Genomic DNA, 24,041 nt, shown 5'->3' with positions numbered 1-24,041 from the left:
AATATTTTCACGGGACTGTTTCGTGATTTGATAAAAACATGTTTTTGACAAAACTATTTATCAATCTAATGCCAAATGAAAACTATTTATCATGTATCCTCCCATGGAGAGAGAATGTTACACTGGAACTACCAACTCAATTGATATTTTCAGTACAATAGAAAAGGTAACCCGTACTGACAAGTAGTCGATAAGAAATAATTAGAGGAACGAAGAATAATTTTTATTTTGTATTAAAACCACCGATTCTAATTTTTATTTTGTATTAAAACCATCAATTGAATCAGTGGTTTTAATAGAAAACATAAATTTTAAATTGTTAAACAACCTTTTTACTAAGACAAACAATTCATTTGATGGTTTTAGTGTAAATATGAGATATGAACACTAGTCAGCAAAAAGTGCATGAGAGAGTTCACAGATCAACTAATGGTTTCGATAAAAAAAATATTTATTTACATAAAGTATTTTTTCCACCAAAACACGCATATCATCTGGTAGTTTTGGTGCATAAATATTTCAAGTTAAGTAATAAAAATATAAGTTTCCTTATACAGTTATAAGGTACCAAGAGTAATTAAGTATTTCTAGTTGAATTTGTACTATGTAAAAAATCTCTTATTAATACATGAAAAAAATAGTCATATTAATGTCTAACCACGTATCCTTCTATATCACATTTTGGAGGCCTCCTATTACGATGCGGGTTTCAGTGTAATGCATCTTCTCTAATGCCTTGATATTCTTCTCCATGCTCAATATTCATATTGAATCTCATGCGAGGAACTTGCACCATATTCAAAGATAGTTGTTGTGCGTTGGGAATAAGGTATATGGTAGTACATATACATATGTAAAATCAATTAAATACATTATACACGCACACCAATTAATACATTGGATATATCAAACAAAGTAAATACGATATGTGTGTGTGTATACATACACCAATTAACACATCGGATCAAACCAAATAAATACAGTGTATAATATATATATATATATATATATATATATATATATATATATATATATATATATATCAATATCAATCTAAACAAAATCGAGAGTCCTACTTTGTCTCTTCAAAGTATAAACAATATCTATAGCTGTGACATTTTTTCAACGAGAATTAAAACGCTGATACATTTATATAAAAAATAAAATTGCAGAAGAGAAACAAAATCCAAAAAAATAAAAAAAAATTATAAAAGAACAGAGCAAAATCGTAGAATTGCAACCAGCACCAATGGAGAAGAAGACAAGAAAAACAGAAACAAAAATGAAGACGAAATATGAGAAGAACATAAAGATATCAATTTTTCAGTGAGGACTCTTATGCTGATCCTACATGCAACGACGGCTCTCACGCCAATCTGATCAATGGAGACAAAGTTCATGAAGAAGAAGAAGATCACTCTACTAATGGCAATACAAAACATGGTTCTTGTTCTCGATTGAGCAGCTATTGAAATGGAATTCTTCTCAAAGAAGTTTTCCCAATACAAAAAGGAAAGATAGTGAAGTAAAAAAGGGTAACACTTGAAAAAAAAGAAATACTAAAAAAACTAAAATATTGAAATGGTAAAAAATGTAGCGCTCTAACAAAAAAAAAAGTTACAATAATAAATGTATACCATAAATGACAATAATTTAAATCTCATAGTCAAACTAATACTTTTTAAAATTAAATTTTAAAAATTGACATTTAGTATAATATCCCTATTAACATTTATCTTCGAAGCTCGATATAAATATGATTAATTAAACATTTTCTTTTTCCAAGTCCCAACTCAAATAGAAATATATATATATATATATATATATATATATATTCATCATTCATTAATTTAAATATTTTCACGGGACTGTTTCGTAATTTGACAAAAACAATGTTTTTGACAAAACTATTTATCAATCTAATGCCAAATGAAAATTATTTATCATTTATTCTCTCATGGAGAGAGAATGTTGCATTAGAACTACTAACTCAATTGATATTTTCAGTGCAATAGAAAAGGTAACCCGTATTGACAAGTAGTTAACAAAAAGTAATTAGAGGAATGAACAATAATTTTTATTTTGTATTAAAACCATTGATTCTAATTTTTATTTTGTATTAAAACCACCAATTGAATCAGTGGTTTTAAGAGAAAACATAAATTTTAAATTGTTAAATAACCTTTTTACTAAGACAAACAATTCATTTGATGGTTTTAGTGTAAATATGAGATATGACCACTAGTCAGCAAAAAGTGCATGAGAGAATAGTGTTTTATTAAGAGTTCATAGATCAATTAATGGTTTCAATAAAAAAATATTTATTTACATAAAGTATTTTTTCCACCAAAGCACGCATATCATCTGGCAGTTTTGGTGCATAAATATTTCAAGTTAAGTAATAAAAATATAAGTTTCCTTACACAGTTATAAAGTACCAAGAGTAATTAAGTGTTTCTAGTTGAATTTGTACTATGTAAAAAATGTCTTACTAATACATGAAAAAATAGTCATATTAATGTCTACCCACGTATCCTTTTATATCACATTTTGGGGGCCTCCTATTACGATGCGGGTTTCGGTGTAATACATCTCCTCTAATGCCTTGATATTCTTCTCCATGCTCAATATTCGTATTGAATCTCATGCGAGGAGCTTGCACCATATTCAAAGATAGTTGTTGTGGGCTGGGAATAAGGATGGCAATTTTACCTGACCCGATGAGTATCCGATATGATTTGATTTTGGCAGGTTCAGAGAGTCAATAGATCGATTTGGGACAAATTCAGGTAGTATTTTTACTACCCGTATCAGGTTTTGATCGCGTTCGGATTCAAGAACTCAAGTATCACTATCTATTTATTAATATTTCAAAAATATTTAAAATAATTATTTTTTAAAATAAAATTATTTATATACACACCTTTTTTTAATTATAATTAATCTTATAATTATATTTAATATCTATATTATATTTTTTATTAAGTCAAAATACAAATTTTATTTTGAGTTGAAGTGACAAAAGAAGATTCTTGTCTATAAAAATATAGGATGCATATGAAACATAAACATAAAAATAGACTACTGTGAGTTATGCGTATATCTGATACATGGATCACTATGCATTCTTTTCATCTGTGGAGCATTTTTCTTGCATCAATTTCACTACTATTGATCCCGAAAATGATGATTTTGAAGAATAGGCTAAGGACTGCCCTCTCGCTGTCACCAACACCCCCACCATGTTAGGATTAATTCAAAATAATATTTTGAGATTTCAATTTTATTTAGTGCAGATTTTTTACATAGAATTTGATATTTTTTGTTATTAGGATTAATGATTTTGAGGAGTATTTTTAGGTATTATTTGATTTATTTGTAAGCCTATAAATAGACATATCCTTTTGTTAATTTATGAAGTGCAAAACATTGTTAATCATCTTGTGCATTTCCATTCTTCCTTCCCTAAAAATCTCAACATGGTATCAGAGCCTGTCTGTTAAATGGCCACAAACACTATTCCATTTTCTTCCCCTCCAATTTTTGTTGGTGAAAATTATCAGCTATGGGCTGTTAAAATGAAAGCTTATTTACAAGCTTATGACTTATGGGAGCATGTTGAAACAGAAAAAGAAATCCCTCCATTGCCATCCAACCCAACTATGGTTCAAATTAAGAATCATAGCGAAGAAAAAGCCAAAAAATTCAAAGCAAAAACCTGCCTTCATTCTGCTGTTTCGGATATAATTTTCACAAGTATTATGACTTATGAAACAGGAAAGGAGATATGGGACTCATTAAAAAATGAGTATCAAGGCAACGAGCAGACGAAATTGATGCAAGTTTTGAATCTTAAAAGAGAATTTGAGATGCAAAAAATGAAAACATCTGAAGATGTCAAAGAATATGTTAACAATCTCATGTCCATTGTTAACAAAATTAGATTACTTGGTAAGGAATTTCCTGAAAGAAGGGTGGTTGAAAAAATTTTAATAAGTCTACCCGAAAAATTTGAGTCCAAAATTTCTTCTCTTGAAGACACAAAAAAATCTTTCTGAAATTTCCGTTGGTGAACTAACTAATGCACTACAAGCCGTGGAGCAATGGAGAGCATTTAGAGAAGATAATACTATAGAGGTTGCTTTTGTTGCCAAGACAACGAATAAAATTTTATCAAAAAGAGGAAAATTTCCACCATGTGGCATATGCAAGAAAGATAATCATGGTGAAAATGATTGTTGGCATAAAGGTAAACCTCAATGTTTTAATTGTAAGAAGTTTGGCCATATTCAAAAAGATTGCAGGTATAAAAATCAATCAAATTTTGTGCAAGAGGAAGGAACTCTTCTTTGAACATTGGAGAGATGTGCTCCAAGAGAACATTGGAGAGATGTGCTCCAAAAATAAAGAACGTGATGAGAGGTGCATCAATAAGAGAAGTGCTTCAAAAAAAAAAAAAAAAAGAATTCATTTGCTAGTTTGATGAGAAGTGCATCAATATTTGATGAGAAGTGCATCAAAATGATGAGTTGGAGAGAAGTGCTTCAACAAAGTTAATTGAAGAGAGGTGCTTCAAATGCTAGATTAAAAATTTTAATTGTTAATTATTGTAATAAAAAAAAATATTATGTTTGAATTAAGAGAGAATGTTAGGATTAATTCAAAATAATATTTTGAGATTTCAATTTTATTTAGTGCAGATTTTCTGCATAGAATTTGATATTTTTTGTTATTAGGATTAATGATTTCAGGAGTATTTTTAGGTATTATTTGATTCACTTGTAAGCCTATAAATAGGCATATCCTTTTGTTAATTTATGAAGTACAAAACATTGTTAATCATCTTATGCATTTCCATTCTTCCTTCCCTAAAAATCTCAACACACAAAAGCAAAGACAACGACGTCTCCAACCACCAGTTTGATCATTCGATCATATATTTTATAAGTATTGTTAGTACCAGATAACTGTATATCCCCTCTCCAAAACCTTCAATCTCCCAAGTTTCAAAATTTATCTTATGTTTGTGGATTTTATGGGTTTTATATAGACAAATCATAATATTGTGATTATATGATGAGTTATGCATACATCATTGGCTTGTTTTTGGATATGATCCCATGAGTCTTCTCCTGTATGTGAATTTATAATGTATGCTTTTGAAATTTGGTCCTACGTTACCTTGGAATATAGGAGATAAAGTTTCAATTCAACTTATGACAATAACGAAATTGGCAAATGAGAGGGGAAGTGAGAATAAAAAATGGAAAGGAAAGATCGTGAAGGTCCATTGAAGACTAAGAAAGGGAAGTGAAGATGAAAGAGAGTGTGAAGATCTAGTTGAGAAACCACTATTTATAGATAAAAAAGATACACCCCAAAAGTCACAAATACAAATAGAATATAAATACAAGAATAAATAGCTTCATGGGAAGCTAAATAATTCATTAAGAAACTAAATGAATATCCATATAATTATCATTTTCACAACAATATGGACATTTTAATCTTTGTACTAATTTTTTATTTTATTATTTCTTTTATTCTTATTAACTAAACACATGAATATAGTAACTCAAGGTTTTTTAAATTTTGAAAGAAGAAAAGGTTGGTTTTAACTCTTATGATGTTGTGGAGTCTTACTTTATGCATGAGGGTTTTCTTCTAAATGCATGAGGACCTTTTATGAGCCGTTTCTTTCATTTTACAAAATATTTTACCTTTGTACCATCCACATTTATTCTTGAGATACGATGGCTGATTTGGAAAGAGAGATGGAAAATCCGATGGTGGTTGATGATGAAGATTCTCCTTTTGACCTTGCTTACATACCTCGTACTGTAGTGCAGAAACCTGATTATTTTTATGCCTTGTTGGTTAACTCCTTACAGACTGTAGGGTAAACTATGCTGCGATGAAGAGCACGTTTGCAAGTCTGTGGAGGCCGAATTAAGGGATTTGCATTTTCTGTTTTAGTTTTTCCATAAGGTAGATATAAATCATGTATGGAATGGTGGGCCTTGGGCATTTAATAATAACTTGCTAGTGATTCAAAAGTTCCCGGATGGAACTGAGCCATTGGAAGTACCATTATTTTATGTGGTTGTGGGTTCAGATACATGATTTGCCCACAGGTTTGATGTTTGAAGTTATAGCGAAGCAGTTTGGGAATTTTCTAGGCATGTTTGTTCTATACGATCCCAATAATAAGGTGGGTAGTTGGAGGAGGTATATGAGGATAAGGGTAAGTTTAGATGTTAGAAAACCACTGAAGAGGTGGAAGAAGATTAGAGATTCGAATGGGGTTGTGAAAACTGTGAATTTTTGATATGAAAAGTTGTCTACTTTCTACTTTATTTATGGCTTACTTGGCCTCCAATTCTATGAGTAGCTTTTTACTATGGAGGCAGGAGAGGTCCAACGGCGGTGTGAGGTTTGTTGAGGGCTAAACTCTGGCATTTGGGGGTAGAGAACGAAGATTGTGATGGTTTAGAGATCCACAAGGTAGTTTATTGCGTACGGACTGTGGACTTGGGGAGACTTTCTCACCAAGGCATATGGTAGAACCTTTGGGTGATCAAAGTAAGGTTGGAAACAATGATTTGTCATGGTAAAAAGGTGTGCAGCCAAACACTTTTCGTAGTGGGTCTTGTTCTAACTAGCCCGACCTAAATGATGATAGGTTAGAAACTCTAGAAATGGCGGAAAGGAAAAAAAGGCCCAGAGTCTTTATAGAAAAGAGATCCAAACTGGTGGTTGATGATATGCAAATTTTTGAGCAAGATGGGCCAGTCCCAGCTTCTCATGGTTTAGCTAGCAAAAGTTTGAATGATTTATCGGCGGGACCGAAGGCTTTGGCCCGTCAGAGCCAACGAGTTTCCTAAGTTGGAACTGTTGGGGCTTGGGCAATCCCCGGGCAGTTTTAGCTCTTAATGAGCTAGTTCGCAAACATAAGCCCAATATGATTTTTTATAAAGACTTTAGTTAGTAATAATAAAATTAAAGAGATAAGGGCACGACTTAAGTTTGAAGGGTGTTTTTGTATGGATAACCTTGGCAGGAGTGGTGGTCTTGCACTTCTTTGGAAAAATAAAAATCAGGTCCAAGTTGAGGCTTTTTTTCCCCATTTCATTGATACAAAAGTGGTCATGGATAATAGTGTCACTTGGCGAATAACATACTTCTATGGTTATGCCAATAGAAATCGGAGGAGCGAATCATGGGACTTGCTTCATAATCTTGCAGGTGTATTGAATCTACTATGGGCGTGTGTTAGAGACTTTAACGACTTGCTTTGTATTGAAGATAAGAAGGGAGTTGTTGAACACCCCTCATTTGTTTCGAGGCTTTAAAAAAGTTATTAATGATTGTAATTTATTTGATCTCCCACTTTTAGGTTATCCGTTTATCGAGTCAGTGGAAGGGGAGCTGGTAAAGTCCAAGAACGGTTAGACTGTGCCATGGTAACATAGGAATGGCTAGAACTATTTTTGACATATTAGCTCATTAATTAGGTAATGCTTACATCAGATCATTCACTGTTACACTTGATCCAGGGTCCCATTTGTAGACGACCTTTTAGGTTTCATTTTAAGAATGCATGGACGACAAAACTAATTTCTATAACAAGGTGGATGGTTGGTGGAAGGAAGCAATAAAGAAATTGGATGTGCAGGAGTGTATCGAAGGGGTTGGTAGCCACTTTTCAAGTTGGGTTAACTCTTTGCATAAGCATTTCAAGCAGGATATTGTGTGTTTACAGTCTAAATTAGATGCCTTACGCAATATCCAAAGTGATGAAGCAGATGAAAGAATTGCTTCCAAGCGAGAGGACCTAAATCGATTATTAATTCAAGAAGAATAATACTGGAAACAACGAGCCAAGATTGATTCGAATAGCAGGTTCTTCCATGCCACTGCCTCAACTCGTGCTGGAGTTAACTGCATATCTCCTCTTAAAGATTTGCAAGTTAATTGGTGTAAAGATGCAACTAAGTTATTAAATATGGTAAGGGACTATCTTATGCAGCTTTTTTTCAAGGTTTGTGGTTGAATATTGTGAGGTTATTTCAGTTGTGGCTCCAGTTATCGGAAAAAGACAATGAATCGCTTATTGCACCATTTCGGGAAGAGGTGTAAAGCAACATTATTTCAAATGCATCTTGATAAGGCGGCGGGTCCAGATGGGACGACTCTATATTTTTTTCCAAAAAAATATGGGGAGTGGCGGGCATTGATGTTGTTAAGAGTTGTAAAACACGGCTCCATTATGTTTCCTCCTCTCCTAAACAATACTACTATTGTACTCATCGCGGAAGTAGCTAGTCCTGAAACTATACCTTAGGTCTATATCCATATGTAATGTGATTTAATAAAATTGTAGCAAAAGTCTTGGCTAATAGGTTGAAAGTTTTGTTTGAAAAAGTTATTTTTATCTTTCAATCGACATTTGTGATACGGATCCACCACCACCAACCACCTATGGAGCTCAAGGGAACAAGGACCACAACAATAGCAATCCATTAGCACTTCCTAGTGGACCAATTACAAGGAGCCGTGCAAAGAAGTTTGGAGCAACCATGTCCTTATACATTCAAGGGCAAATCACACAAGAGCTCCATGACCTTGCTTTCAACAAGTGCTATGAAGAACTTGAAGGAACACCTAAGTTTCTCACATTAATAGAAGCACATGTTGAGTGGGAACATGAATTGGTTAGCACGCCCGTGCTAGATGGCATACCTCAGGCCGTGCCCTCGTCTGACTTACTGAGGAAAACAACTACCTTGAAGCACCCCCGTGCTAAATAGCACACCCAAGCCGTGCTTCCCTCTGACTCTGAAGCACCCCCGTGCCAAATAGCACACCCTGGCCGTGCTTCCCTCTGACTCTCACGAGGGAACTCCTACATTGAAGCACGCCCGTGCCAAATAGCACACCCAGGCCGTGCTTGTCCCTGCCTCTCATTAAGTTAGTTAGCTTATTTTGAGTTTTTGCTTTGTTAATGGGTTGGGTCTCCAATATCTCGGCCCCCCTTGATTAATTAGCCTTATTTTGTTTAGATTTAGTCAATCTTTAGTAGATTTGGATTAGATATCCAAATCCTTAAGTTGTTATGATTTTGTTAAGTCTTTTCCTTGGTTTAGATTTGCTAAATCCTACTCCTTAGCTAACTCTAAATCCTTTAAGGATATGGACCTCTTAGATTAGTATAAATAGCTTGTTATTTTGTAATTATAGACAATTATTCAATGAATTAAAGACTACTTCTTCATGCTTAGGCGTGTTCATGTTTTTAGAGAGTGTGAGATTGCATTCTTCTAATTGCATCAAGAATCAAGGTAAACTTATCAATTCTTTATGGCGTTTATCTTATTCTTTTACTCTATTATTGGTGTTCTTGCTTCTTTAAGCTTTGGGTGCCATAGAGGGGAATTTATTCTAGATCTTTGATCTCTTCCAAAACTTGTCATTGAGTTCATGAAATTTATTTTCATTGGGTTCCGCGTCAGTTTGGTATTAGAGCCAAAGATTAAGGTAAATTCTTATTTATCTTAGCTCTAGGATTTGTTTTTATTTGTTTTCTTATTCTTATTGTTCTTGTGTTTGTTTTTCTTCTTCATCTTGTTTCTTTGTGTGTTTGTTTTCTTTTGTTTAGTTTCAATTCGTTTTTGCTTCAATTAAATTTAGTAATTTCGTGCTTGTTTCAATTCTGGAAGTTTAGATCTTGGATCTTGTTGATAAAAAAAAAAAAAAAAGAGTATAGAAAGAAAATTTCGTCCACCATTGAAATTGCTTGTGTGGATCTTGATTTTGTTCCTGAATCCAAGGGATTTGATCCTAATCCAAAGGGGTTCTACCTTATTTTGTGGGATTTTGCCATATTTTGTGGGATTATTCCTAATCCTTAGGAGATTTGACCATATTTAGTGGGATTGTTCTTAATCCTAAAAGGATTTGACCATATTTTATGGGATTTAGTTATCCACTATAATCTTGTGATAAAATTCAATCTTAACTACTTGTGGATAAGATAACAAAAAAAATTAGTTGACCATATCTTTTGAGATTGAGCAAAATCTACTACAATCCTTGTCAAATCTAAGAATCCTACTTAAATTGGGTTGCATTAAAAGGGACACAAGGCAGCACGCCCGTGCTACACCTCAAGCACACCCGTGCTAGATCTTGCCTACCATTTGTTGGACTAGGCCTAATCACCACGCCCGTGCTCCATCTAGCACGCCCGTGCTCTGTTCTGACCCTAGTTAAAACATTGTTTTTTTTTGTTTTTCTTTGATTGCTTGCTTTGTTTTGGGTAGAATTAATTAGGTCCATATTTGGTTTGCTTTGTAGTAAGCCAAATTCATACATTATATCCTAATATTGTCTTTTAAATTCTAGTTTCTTTGTTTTTGTGTGAGCTTTCTATTGCTTCTATTACATTGTTAGGGTGTGTTTGCTTGTTCACTACACTCTAATTAATCATTAAAGTAGTACATTATTTATGTTCTTGTGCTACTGTCCATATCGTTTTGAGTCTTCTTTCTAGAATTTGTGCTTGCTTTTCATTGTTAAGTTTTTATTCCTTGTTCTAAACGTGATCTTTGAGTTGGTTGGTTGAACTAAGATTCTGAAGTTCAATTGGAAGAATTGCAAGGAGTGATTCAAGAGTGTAAACACGTGAGGGAGTGAAATTACCATTAAATCAAATCTTCTTGTGTTTTCTTTTGAAAACTAACCATGAGTACAGGCAAATCTGGAGATGGTAATGATGGAATTCCAATTAAAGATCCTCAATTAAAACTCTTCATGGAAGCAATTCAAGGACAGTTTAGAACCTTCAATAATCTTGTCCAAGACATGAGGGAGGAATTACAAGAGAAAGCTTCACAAAGCTCTAATACAACTAGAACTCGTCCACAAACCAGATTTCAAGACCATGATGTTGAAGAGAGTGAAGAGACCAATCCTAATAAACTTGATGGGGACTTGGGATCAATTAAGATGAGGATTCCAGAATTCAAAGGCAACAACAATGCTGAAGAATATCTTGAATGGGAGAGAAAAGTAGAACAAATTTTTGAATGCCATAACTATTCTCAAGAAAAGAAATCCCATCTTGCTGCTGTTGAATTCAAAGGGTATGCTATGTTTTGGTGGGAACAATTGCTATTGAAAAGAAGAAGGAAGGGATTACGACTCGTACCACCATGGGAGATCATGAAAGAGCTAATGCACCAAAAATTTGTCCCTACTCATTACTTTAAGGATTTACACAATAAATTAGCTAGAATGGTGCAAGGAGGAAGGAGTGTGGAAGAGTACTACAATGAGATGGAGATTTGCATGGCAAGGGCCAAAATTGAGGAAGAGGAGCAAATCACCATGTCATGATTCCTTGGGGGTCAAAATAAAGACATTGCTGATGCTTTAGAGATGTATAGGTATGAAAACTTAGAGGAGATGGTAGATATGGCCATGAAACTTGAAAGACAGAAAAAGGGGAGATCCAACACCACTAAGTATTCCAACAACACATGGGGATCTAAATGGCCTAAAGAAGGTGAGAAGAAGGAATTTAGAGGTTCTAATTCTCAAAGGACAGATTCAACTTCAAAAGGTAAAGAAGCTGTCCAAACTCCATTTAAAAGCAACAAAGGTACTTCTAACTCTACAACCCCTTCTAGAGAAATTAAATGCTTTAAATGTTTGGAAAAAGGGCATTATGCATCTCAATGTCCTAATAAAAGGGTTATGATTGCTAAAGATGATGGGAATATTAGTTCTGAATCTGAATGTAGTGATTATGATGATATGCCTAAATTGCTTTATGATAATGATGATGATGATTCAGAAAATTTGATACTTCCTGAACATGGAGAAGCTTTGGTTGCTAGACGTGCTTTGAACATGCATGTTAAAGAAGAAAGCCTTGAGCAACGTGAGAATATATTTCACACTAGATGTTTGATTAGTGGGAAAGTGTGTACTCTTATTATTGATGGGGGTAGTTGCACTAATGTTGCTAGTGTAAACATGGTAAACAAACTGAACCTGACTTGTCTCAAGCATCATAAACCTTATAGGTTGTAATGGCTGAATGATTGTGGGGAAGTGAAAGTGACTAAACAGGTACTTGTGCCATTTTCTATTGGATGGTATGAAGATGAAATTTTGTGTGATATAGTACCTATGCAAGCTGGACATCTATTGTTGGGAAGACCATGGCAATATGATAGCAGAGCACTTCATGATGGATTCCACAATCGATATTCTTTGATTCATAAGGGGAAAAAGGTGGTTCTTGTACCTTTATCACCTCAAGAGGTTTATGAAGACCAAAGAAAGATAGTTGAGAGAGAGAGAGAGGTTTCGGCCTTGAGAAAAAAAGAGAGTGAAATTACGAGAGAACAAAAGAGAGAAGATAGTAAGAATGAGGGAAAAGAGACCACAAAAATAACAAAACAAATAAATGGCCCAATTGTGAGTGAAAAACAGAGAGTAGAGAAAAAGAAACAGACTTTTTATGCAAGAGTTAGAGAGGTTAAATGTGCTATTGCCTTGGAGAAGCCCATATTGCTTCTAAGGTACAAAGAGGTTTTATTTGCTGAAACTAACACTAACCTTGATAGTTTGCCTTCTATGTTTGTTTCTATGTTGCAGGAATTTGATGATGTCTTTCCTAGTGAACTACCAAGTGGTTTACCACCTTTAAGAGGAATAGGACATCAAATTGACTTCATTCCTGGATCCACCATTCAAATAGGCCTGCCTATAGAAGCAATCCAATGGAAACAAAGGAGTTGCAAAGGCAAGTTGATGAACTTATGGAGAAAGGTTTGGTGAGAGAAAGCATGAGCCCGTGTGCCGTTCCCGTGCTTCTAGTACCTAAAAAGGATGGAACATGGCACATGTGTGTTGATTGTAAAGCGGTCAACAAAATCACTGTAAAGTATAGACACCCTATCCCTAAACTTGATGATATGTTAGATGAATTGCATGGGGCAACTTACTTTACTAAAATTGATTTAATGAGTGGTTACCATCAAATTAGAATGCAACCAGGTGATGAATGGAAAACTGCTTTTAAAACTAAGTATGGTTTGTATGAATGGTTAGTTATGCCTTTTGGATTATCTAATGCACCTAGTACTTTTATGAGACTTATGAACCATATATTACGTGCCTTCTTAGGAAAATTTGTGGTTGTATACTTTGATGATATACTCATCTATAGCAAGTCTCTTAATGATCATATTGAGCATGTTAGGATAGTGTTACAAACTTTAAGGACTGAAAAAGTTGTATGCTAAACTTAACAAATGCACATTTTGTATAAATAGACTTGTATTTCTTGGTTTTATTGTGAGTGCACAGGGTATTGAAGTAGATGAGGAGAAAGTGAAAGCTATCAAAGAGTGGCCAACTCCCAAATTAGTTTCTGAAGTTAGGAGTTTTCATGGGTTGGCAAGCTTCTATAGAAGATTTGTTAAAGATTTCTCTTCAATTGCAGCACCACTAACAGGAATAATCAAAAAGGAAGTTGGGTTCAAGTGGGAAGAAGAGCAACAAAAGGCGTTTGACACGCTTAAAGGGAAGTTAACTTCTGCACCTATACTTTCTTTGCCTAATTTTGAAGGTACTTTTGAGATTGAGTGTGATGCTTCTGGTGTGGGAATTGGGGCTGTCCTAATGCAAGAAAAGAAGCCAATTGCCTACTTTAGTGAGAAGTTGAATGGAGCACAACTCAACTATTCAACCTATGACAAAGAGCTTTATGCCTTGGTAAGAACTTTACATGTTTGGCAACACTACTTATTACCTAAAGAGTTTGTCATCCATACTGACCATGAGGCCCTAAAACACTTGAAGGGTCAAGGTAAGCTTAATAAAAGGCATGGTAAGTGGGTTGAATTCATTGAACAATTTCCATATGTGATTAAATACAAGCATGGGAAAGATAATATTGTTGCTGATGCATTGTCAAGAAAATATACTCTAATTACTGCTCTTAGTTCTAAATTGCTTGGATTTGAGTATGTTAAAGAATTGTATGTGAATGATTCTGATTTTGGCAATATATATGTAGCATGTGAACATGGAGCATTTGATAAGTTCTATAGACATGATGGATATTTGTTTAAGAACAACAAACTTTGTGTGCCTAAATGTTCTATGCGTGAATTGCTTGTACTTGAATCTCATAGTGGGGGATTGATGGGACACTTTGGGGTACATAAGACTTATGATATGTTAAATGAACACTTTTATTGGTCTCACATGATTAAAGATGTAGAGAGGGTTTGTAACTCTTATATTACTTGTAAACAGGCCAAATCTAAGTCTATGCCTCATGGATTATACATGCCTTTACCTGTTCCCAGTTCTCCTTGGATTGATATATCTATGGACTTTGTACTTGGATTACCTAGGACTAAACGTGGTAAAGATAGCATATTTGTTGTTGTTGATAGATTTAGCAAGATGGCTCATTTCATTCCTTGTCATAAAACTGATGATGCCAACAATATTGCTGAATTATTCTTTAAAGAAGTGGTAAGATTGCATGGGGTACCAAGTACTATAGTTTCTAATAGGGATGCAAAGTTCCTTTCACACTTTTGGAGAGTTTTGTGGGGTAAGCTTGGAACTAAATTGCTTTATTCTACGACTTGTCATCCACAAATAGATGGACAAACTGAAGTTGTAAATAGAACTTTAGGAACATTGCTTCGTGCCATTGTGGGTAAGAACTTAAAAACTTGGGAAGATTGTTTGCCATTCATTGAGTTTGCATATAATCGTAGCATACATTCTACCTCAGGTTTTAGTCCATTTGAACTTGTTTATGGCTTTAATCCACTAACTGTATTAGATCTTGTTCCTTTACCTTTGAATGAACTTTCTAATTTAGATGGTGATAAAAAGGCAGAATTGGTGAAGTCTTTACATGAGAAGGCTAGAGCCAACATAGAAAAAAGGAACAAGCAATATGCTAATAAAGCAAACAAGGGCAGGAAGAAACTTGTGCTTATGCCAGGTGATTGGGTTTGGGTACACTTTCGTAAGGAAAGATTTCCCAACCAAAGGAAGAATAAGCTTGATGCACGTGGAGATGGTCCATTCCAAGTCTTAGAGCGCATCAATGACAATGCCTACAAAATAGACTTGCCAGGTGAGTATGGTGTTTCTGCAACTTTTAATATTAGTGATTTGTCTCCCTTTGACATGGATGCAAATTTGAGGACAAATCTTTTTAAAGAAGGGGGGGATGATACGGATCCACCACCACCAACCACCTATGGAGCTCAAGGGAACAAGGACCACAACAATAGCAATCCATTAGCACTTCCTAGTGGACCAATTACAAGGAGCCGTGCAAAGAAGTTTGGAGCAACCATGTCCTTATACATTCAAGGGCAAATCACACAAGAGCTCCATGACCTTGCTTTCAACAAGTGCTATGAAGAACTTGAAGGAACACCTAAGTTTCTCACATTAATAGAAGCACATGTTGAGTGGGAACATGAATTGGTTAGCACGCCCGTGCTAGATGGCATACCCCAGGCCGTGCCCTCGTCTGACTTACTGAGGAAAACAACTACCTTGAAGCACCCCCGTGCCAAATAGCACACCCAGGCCGTGCTTCCCTCTGACTCTGAAGCACCCCCGTGCCAAATAGCACACCCTGGCCGTGCTTCCCTCTGACTCTCACGAGGGAACTCCTACATTGAAGCACGCCCGTGCCAAATAGCACACCCAGGCCGTGCTTGTCCCTGCCTCTTATTAAGTTAGTTAGCTTATTTTGAGTTTTTGCTTTGTTAATGGGTTGGGCCTCCAATATCTCAGCCCCCTTGATTAATTAGCCTTATTTTGTTTAGATTTAGTCAATCTTTAGTAGATTTGGATTAGATATCCAAATCCTTAAGTTGTTATGATTTTGTTAAGTCTTTTCCTTAGTTGGTTTAGATTTGCTAAATCCTACTCCTTAGCTAACTCTAAATCCTTTAAGGATCTGGACCTCTTAGATTAGTATAAATAGCTTGTTATTTTGTAATTATAGACAATTATTCAATGAATTAAAGACTACTTCTTCATGCTTAGGCGTGTTCATGTTTTTAGAGAGTGTGAGATTGCATTCTTCTAATTGCATCAAGAATCAAGGTAAACTTATCAATTCTTTGTGGTGTTTATCTTATTCTTTTACTCTATTATTGGTGTTCTTGCTTCTTTAAGCTTTGGGTGCCATAGAGGGGAATTTATTTTAGATCTTTGATCTCTTCCAAAACTTATCATTGAGTTCATGAAATTTATTTTCATTGGGTTCCGCGTCAATTTGTACCGAGTAAGCTGATTACGGATAATGTCTTAGTAGCCTTTGAGATAATTCACTCCATGAAAAGGAAAGTATCAGGTAAATATGGGTCTGTGGCTATGAAAATAGATATAAGTGAAGCATATGACAGAGTGGACTAGGGCTATCTTTGGGCTAGTATGTTGAAGTTGGGTTTTTGCTCTAGGTGGGTGGATTTAATTATGATGTATGTCACTTTGATGAGCTATGAGGTGGCTTTTAATGGTTCGGAGATTTGACTGATTTTTCTAGCAAGGGGACTAAGGAAAAAGTACCCTTTATCCCCCTATCCTTTTATCTTATGCGCTGAAGGGTTGTTCGCAATCTGTCTTCTCTTTTAGTGAGTGTCTTCAAAGCTAAATACTTTCCGTTGGAAATTTCTTAAAGACGACCTTAGGGTCTAATCCAAGCTTTATTTGGAGAACCATCTTGGAAACTAAAAATGTGTTAGAAAGAGGGGTTAGATGGCAAATAGGATCGAGTGAGTTAGTTCGGTTTTCGCATGATCCTTGGATTCTTAAATTGCAGATTTTCTTGTGCATTTGCACAGGTTGGAGGATTTAAGTGAGATGGTGGTGGCTGATTTGTTTAAGGAAGGTTCTTTAGAGTGGGATGAGAAGTTTATCGGAGGGATATTTGCTCCTGCAAAAACAGATAGTATAATCGCTATTATACTGAGTTATAGAAATCTCCAGGATGAGATTGTGTGGCATTGGACAAAGAGGGGCATATATAAGGTGAAATCAGGGTATAGGCTTGCAAAACAAGTAGCTAGACCTAGTTTGTTGAGGGAGCACAAAGTGGAGTAGAAAAAAGTATGAGCCTTGAAATTGCCATAAAAGGTTAAAAAGTTCTTGTGAAGGTGGTTAAGGAATAATCTCCCTACTTACTATTCTCTTAACCAATAAGGCATAGCAATTTTTTATGCCTGTGATACATGTGGAGCTAGTGAAACTATTGGTCATGCATTGCTTCAATGTACTAAGTCTGTTATGTGTATCCAAAAGTTATCCATGCAGGTTCTTGATATGCTTTATGGTGATTTTTTGGGATGGCTGGGGACCTTTCTAAATCGCAAACTCAAAATTGGTGGAGGTATTAGTTTTACTTTGGTTCATTTGGTACAATAGAAACCTCCTTGTCTGGAAGGGTACAAACAATTCGACAAAGGTTATTATTTTGTAAGCAAATCGATTCTTGGCTAAGTGGAGGTCAGCACAAGCTATCACCCCCGTCTCTTCAAGTTGGAATAGATCGCATGTCCATCATCAATGGGTTCCACTGATTCCAGGTGCATTTAAGCTCAACATGGATACGACAATTTTTGAAGACCACAACAGCACATGGTTTGGAGCTCTGTTACGTGATTCAAGAGGCAGTTTCATTATGGGTATTATCGGTATTGTTGTTGGTCTGAGATCCGCTAGGATGGCTAAAGCAGTGGGTTTGAGGGAAGTGCTTTCCTGGCTTAAAACATAATGGTTTGGTTCGATCCTAGTAGAGTTGGATGCACAAGAGGTCTGTCAGGCAATTTATGGTGCTACATATGATCATTCTGAGTTTTGATTGTTACTGTATATTCTTAGGTATTGAAGCTAATGTTAGCTCTTTTAATTAGGTAAGGAGGCAAGCCAATAATGCTACTCATGCAATAACAAGGATGACTTATTTATATGCTGGCCTTCAAATTTGGATTTCTCCTCGAAATCAAGTTTTTGTGACAATTATATATGATATGCAAAATTAATATTATTTCCTTTTCAAAAAAAAAAAAAAAAACACATGAATATAGTTAAAATTTTTATTTTACCGTGCATATCAAACACGGGAATACATATTCTGTTCTTTATTTCAATATATTTCGCTCTCTCTTCTATGGCTTTGTTAAGCAATCTAAACTGTTGTAGTAACTGTCAGCTGTTTTACAAGCAGTTAACTGTTGATATTAATATTAACGGTTAATATTATCTATTTATAGAGCGGTTTAGAATAAAAATGTTTGATAAAATATATAAAATGATAAAAAATGTATAAAAATGGGAGCAAGGTAAAGATAAGTATGGTATAGGTGTCGTACAAAAATTTATAAAACGTTAAACATTAATAAAGATAAAATGTTTTATGAAATATAACTTTAAGCTCTAAACGCTAGGATATATATTATATTACCGAATGCCATGATTAATTAAGATATTGTTTTAATCCAATGGAAATACTATTAGTAAGAGGGTTTTGTGGCTTACTCCGTACTGAACATAGTAGTGCATTAGATGACCGGCAGCTCCATTAATAGGTTGGTAAAAGAGCTGCACTTGCTGTTGCAGTTTTTTGTCCAATGTACTTGCATCTCATCCAACGGCTGAGATTAAAATATTCCATATGGATGGTCGAAATTTTCTAAACCTCACCATGTTCCAAAACATTGTGGTCAAACTCCTGCAGAAATTAAAACCACTGGCAAGCATCCATGGTTTTTGCTGGCACAATTTCTAATTTTTCAATTTGTAGGACCTTTATTATGAAGTACATCTATTTTAGTGTATTTATAGTTTTACCCACATGTCACCCGAGTTTTGTTCCATTGCACCCTCATGGTCTTGGAGACGCATTCTTTTATATTTTTTTTTGGAAAAATAAAAATTATTGATGAGCTAAAATTTTTTAACTCAATTAGATTTGATTCATAAATTCTGTAGCTATCTAGACGACTTTATTACCATTAAACAAAACTTATTAAAATTGTATCTTTTAAAATTTTGTTTCTTTATTATTCTTCAAAATTAAATCAAAATAGAAATTTTGAAATTTTTACCAATGAAAAATAAGATATTTGCTTGTTCTAAATACAAATTATTGAATAGGTAACACTTTTTTTTTTCTAGAATTGCAATTCACATTTTCACTTTTGATTTTTTTGATCTCCATAAGGTTAATTCACATCAAACGGTAGAAATAGGAAATAAGAAAAATGGGTCAAAACAAAAATAAAAAGAAATATAGTGACATCTAAGGTAAATAATACAAAAAAAACAACAGTTATGTCCAGTTTTATAAAAATGTACTCGGAAGTCGGAAACCGCGTCTCTCTCTTGCTAACTACCAAGGCATGCTATCATAGAAAAGCGTAAACTATATCTTTCCCTTCATATAATTGTGTGTATATATATGTATATAGGTGAAGTGGCCCCGGGTCTCTATGCAAGCAAGTAATTCAGTTGAAGCTAGAAGAAATAGCTTCAAAGTCTGAACAGAATAAACCAAAAGAGTGGGAATTTCGACTCAGCAACTCAGATTTCTCTTCATTTCAGCTTCAGGGTATGTCTAATTTCATTTTTGATTGTTGGTTTTGCTCTTTTTTTCTTTCTTTCATGTTTTATTTAATTTATTCACCTGTGATTTTCTGTAGTATGTTAGTTGACCTTCATTGATACTTTCATGTCTTTTTTCCCCCTTTGGAATTGGTTAGATTGAACATATCGTCTGGGATTTTCTTTTCAATTCATGATCTTGAATCTTGATAATCTTTCTATTGAATAAGAGAATGATGAGATATCTACATTATGAACGAAGATTAGTGATATAATCTGTAATTATCTTTTTCTTTCTTGCTTGGTTCATGCATTGTTTTGGCTGGATTTAGTTTCCATGAGCAATTTGGTTTGTTGTTTTATATAAGGAAAAAGATCTGGGTGACAAGTTAGATATTTACATAAGTCCCCAGTATGGTAGATGACATTTCAGGGATCAGTGACACTATATTTCATGTGGTGGATGCCATCAGACTATCTATGGATACTTAATGAACTGTTTGCAATTTCAGTCCTGGAGACTAAAAGAGATTATTTTATATGTAGCTCACCTAGTAATAACAGTAGCAAAATTTTCATTCACATTACATCATATTTAAAATCTTGACAAAATGTAAATATGTTGGTGAGTAAATCAATAAGATGAAGTCACTGACCTTAATTTCACTGGTGATCATGGAAGTGAGTTTTGGCATACATCTAGATCAGTTTTTTATTTTTATTTCTGCATTGTAACTCCTTAAATTTTATGTAAATTAAGTGGATTTAATGTTACTAGAATCACTTTTTCATTAATTTTTTGGTGAAAGAGTGATTTTCAAAGCCTGTCCCTGTCTCTGATTGTACATATTGGCGTGTGTTTTTGCATAAAAGTCAGATGGATCAAGCATTAGCATTTAATCAAGCATATTCAAAGTGAGGCTTGCCATGTTATTTCAATTTCATAGTACTGGTAGATATTTCTGAATTAGAAAAGCCTGATAGTTAAATAGGTCAACCTTTAAACTTCTTTTCATGTAAGTTATTTCCTTGTATTTTATTCCAAGTTTTATCATATCTGCAAGATCTTGTACTGATTTTTGAAATCCGAAGAGATAGGAACTTGTTAATTTGATTTGAATGTGCTTCCAGTCTCTAATGTATAGTAACTTTCTTTACGGTTAATGAACTCATATTTCAAGAGATGTATGGCTGGGAATTTGCACATTGCATATCCTTTGCTCCTCTTTAATTTGTTACTACAGGAAGTTTTTTGTTTACTAGATTCTTTACTGTCTGCCTATGGTCACCTACTGTTGTTTAGCACTTACGGATATTTTTTTAGTAGGGCCTTTCATCCAATCTGTATTCAGTTGGATAATTTGACTGGCTACTTTTCTGGTGATTCTGCTTTTATCTCACCTGCTACTTAAGTAATGATCGACCCATTCGGCTATATATGGCCGTTTTATACACTGTACTATATAATTGCAAAGCAAAGGACAGAAATGCTATAATTTAATGGCTTCAGTAGGTATTAGAAGCTTTTATTTTGAAATACTTTTTCCTTTCTTCTCGGTTTCATTCTTGTCCAGCAATTTCCAAGGCTGGACATACCATGATCAGATCAACATTGAGCATTTCAAATCTTGCCTTTTTGATAATCAACTTGCATTACTAGACAAGTCTTAGTTCTTCTCCTGTTTAATTGAGCCTTATCGTTTGATTATGCTTTCCTCTATATCTAGTGCACTCAAAGCCAATTTTGTTTCAATGTTATCTTTTCAAGTATTACATGATTGATTTATTGAAGCTTTGAAGTCTGAAAATGACCAAATTGCTGTGGAGATTATAGGATTTTATTTTTTGATTTCATCTGTTCAGTAGAAATAATTGGCTACTAGATTGACAGAGCTTTCTCCATTAATATGCTTAATGTTCAAACAAATTGCATTAGAAAATTTTGTATGTTAGCAATTAATTATGTTCACTTGAAAGTTATTGGTTGATAGAGACTTGGTTACTGCTTAACTGCTTTATCAGAAATTGATTCACGTGGGGCAATTAATCATTTTAGCATTCTTTGATCTACTGAAGGAATCAGACATTCCATAAGGTTCATTATTGCCTTGGGCATATTGTTAATGCTACGCTGATCTCAAGATACAATTTTGGAATCTTCCCAGTTCTTGAACCTGCTGCACACTTGCTGCCATGTCTCTTTTGTCAAAGTTACGCTGTATCACTGTGGATGTAACTGGTACGCTCATAGCTTACAAAGGTGAGCTTGGTGACTACTATTGCATGGCAGCAAAATCTGTTGGACTGCCATGCCCTGACTACAAGCGTGTGCATGAGGGTTTTAAAATTGCATATACAGATATGGCCAAAAAGTACCCATGTTTTGGGCATGCAGCGAATATGCCTAACATTGTCTGGTGGAAAACGTGCGTGAGAAATTCCTTTGTTCAGGTATATAATTTAGCTTAATGATTCGTTGCTAGTTATTGCTTGTCGACTGCTTGTAGAAGTGCTATTATTTCCTTATATCAGAACCAACATGATGTTCCCATGTTAAGATATGTCAATTTAACTAACATTACTGGTTTCTAACTGCATTTAGTGCACAACGGTGGTGTGACAATTAGATTTGTATGAAGTATGTTACTGCACTGAATGAATTTTGTTTTTTCTTCAGGCTGGATATGATTACGATGAAGAGACTTTTGAGAAGATCTTCAGGCGTATATATGCATCATTCGGTTCATCTGCACCTTATACTATCTTTGCAGACTCCCAACCATTCTTAAGATGGGCATGTGGAAAGGGTCTTATAGTTGGCCTTGTTAGCAATGCAGAATACCGTTATCAGGATGTGATCCTTCCAGCCTTGGGTTTGAATAAGGTAACCAAATATTATATCTGCAACTTTTTTTTTTTTTTTTTTTTTTTAACAATCTTTCCATCTTTGCTAAATTACTGAACATTATCTGCTTTTAGGTGATCTAGGAAAACTACTACATCCATAGACAGTAACTAGATAAATGTGTGTGATTTGAGGCTATGGTGTGTTCTTTTGTGCACTAAACATGCAATTGCTGGTACTCATTCGTCTAGTTAATTACTTGTCTATGTATGCAATAATTTTGAAAAAAAACTAAAAAACCATCTCAGGGCCCTGGAACTTATTTTATTTTCTTTATTGAGTCCTTCAACTTTTTTTTCTCCAAATCGGTGCCCTTGAATTTTGATTTTTTTTAACATTGATGCCTTTTTTATTTTGAAAGTTAAATTGATAAGAAAACATTAGCTGTATTTCCCAAGTTACCAAAATATTGCATCAACTTTCAAAAAATTCCTTTCTGAATACATAAAACTTGAAAATTTCAGGGGCACAAAAGTGAATTCCACTTTGTAAAGCTGTAGCATTTCCATAATGAAAAATTAGTATACTATGTTAACAAATTTCTCATCATTATTTTTTGTGTAAAGATATTGTGAATGTTAAAAGAAATTAAAAATTCAAGAGCTCAATGTGAAGAAATAAAGTTGAGGGTTTACTGTTGTTTAGGCACTAAACAAGCAATTACTTGAAACTTTACAAAAGAAAGCCAGATAGTATCATTAATATGATTTCTGAAATCAGGGTTCAGAGTGGGACTTCGGTGTGTTTTCCGGGCTTGAAGGTGTAGAGAAACCAAACCCAGAGATCTATAGAATTGCCCTTAAGAGGGCGGGAGATATTGCACCAGAAGAAACTCTGCATATTGGGGACAGCATGCGCAAAGACTATATACCGGCGAAGAGTGTAGGGATGCATGCATTACTGTTAGATAGGTTCAGAACTCCTGATGCTGAGGAATGGAGAAAATCTGGTGCAACTGTGCTTCCTGACTTGGTATCAGTACAAGAATTGCTCACCTTAGGGACATTGGCATGCTGATGGGCTTTACTTTGTAATTTTTATTTTTGTGCTCTTCATAAATGACAATTTCATAGAATACCTATTGGGCTCCATGTTCTGGAACTTTGATATATCATTCTCTCACACCACAGCAAGAGCAAAATTTTTATTGGATCTGAGAGAGAGGGAGGGAAGGAGTTTGCTAATTCTGTAGTAGCAATATTAATATAAAATTGAATAAAATCAATCATTTTAAATTGAGTAAAATCGAATTTTTGTATTAAACAAATCGAATTAAATTGAACTATTTATAATATTGAATTGAATTGTATCCATTTGTTTTTTTATGTTTTGATTTAATTTTTGAGTTAAATCAGTTTGGATTTAGGATTTGAGTTGTATAAAATAACAATCAAATCTACTAGATAAAATTTTAATTTTTTTTTAATAAAATTGGTATCAGACTAAATTTTTTAAATATTGAACCAAATTT

General features: G+C 34.3%; 1 protein-coding gene across 1 annotated transcript; it reads left to right on the top strand.

The window, feature by feature from the left end:
- The first annotated feature begins 19,430 nt into the window (after positions 1–19,430).
- LOC105628324 (Haloacid dehalogenase-like hydrolase (HAD) superfamily protein) lies at positions 19,431–23,815 on the top strand. Its single transcript, XM_012209724.4, has 4 exons — positions 19,431–19,672; positions 21,742–22,116; positions 22,343–22,549; positions 23,291–23,815. The coding sequence occupies exons 2-4, from the start codon at positions 21,859–21,861 to the stop codon at positions 23,585–23,587; spliced, it is 762 nt and encodes a 253-aa protein (XP_012065114.1). The 5' UTR covers positions 19,431–19,672; positions 21,742–21,858; the 3' UTR covers positions 23,588–23,815.
- The last annotated feature ends 226 nt before the right edge of the window (positions 23,816–24,041 follow it).

Source organism: Jatropha curcas, chromosome 10, assembly GCF_041381405.1.
Source record: "Jatropha curcas cultivar XTBG-Jc1 chromosome 10, XTBG_Jcur_1.0, whole genome shotgun sequence".
Taxonomy (NCBI): Eukaryota; Viridiplantae; Streptophyta; class Magnoliopsida; order Malpighiales; family Euphorbiaceae; genus Jatropha; species Jatropha curcas.
Note: the sequence above shows the minus strand (reverse complement) of the source record. Positions and strands in the feature narration are given on the sequence as shown.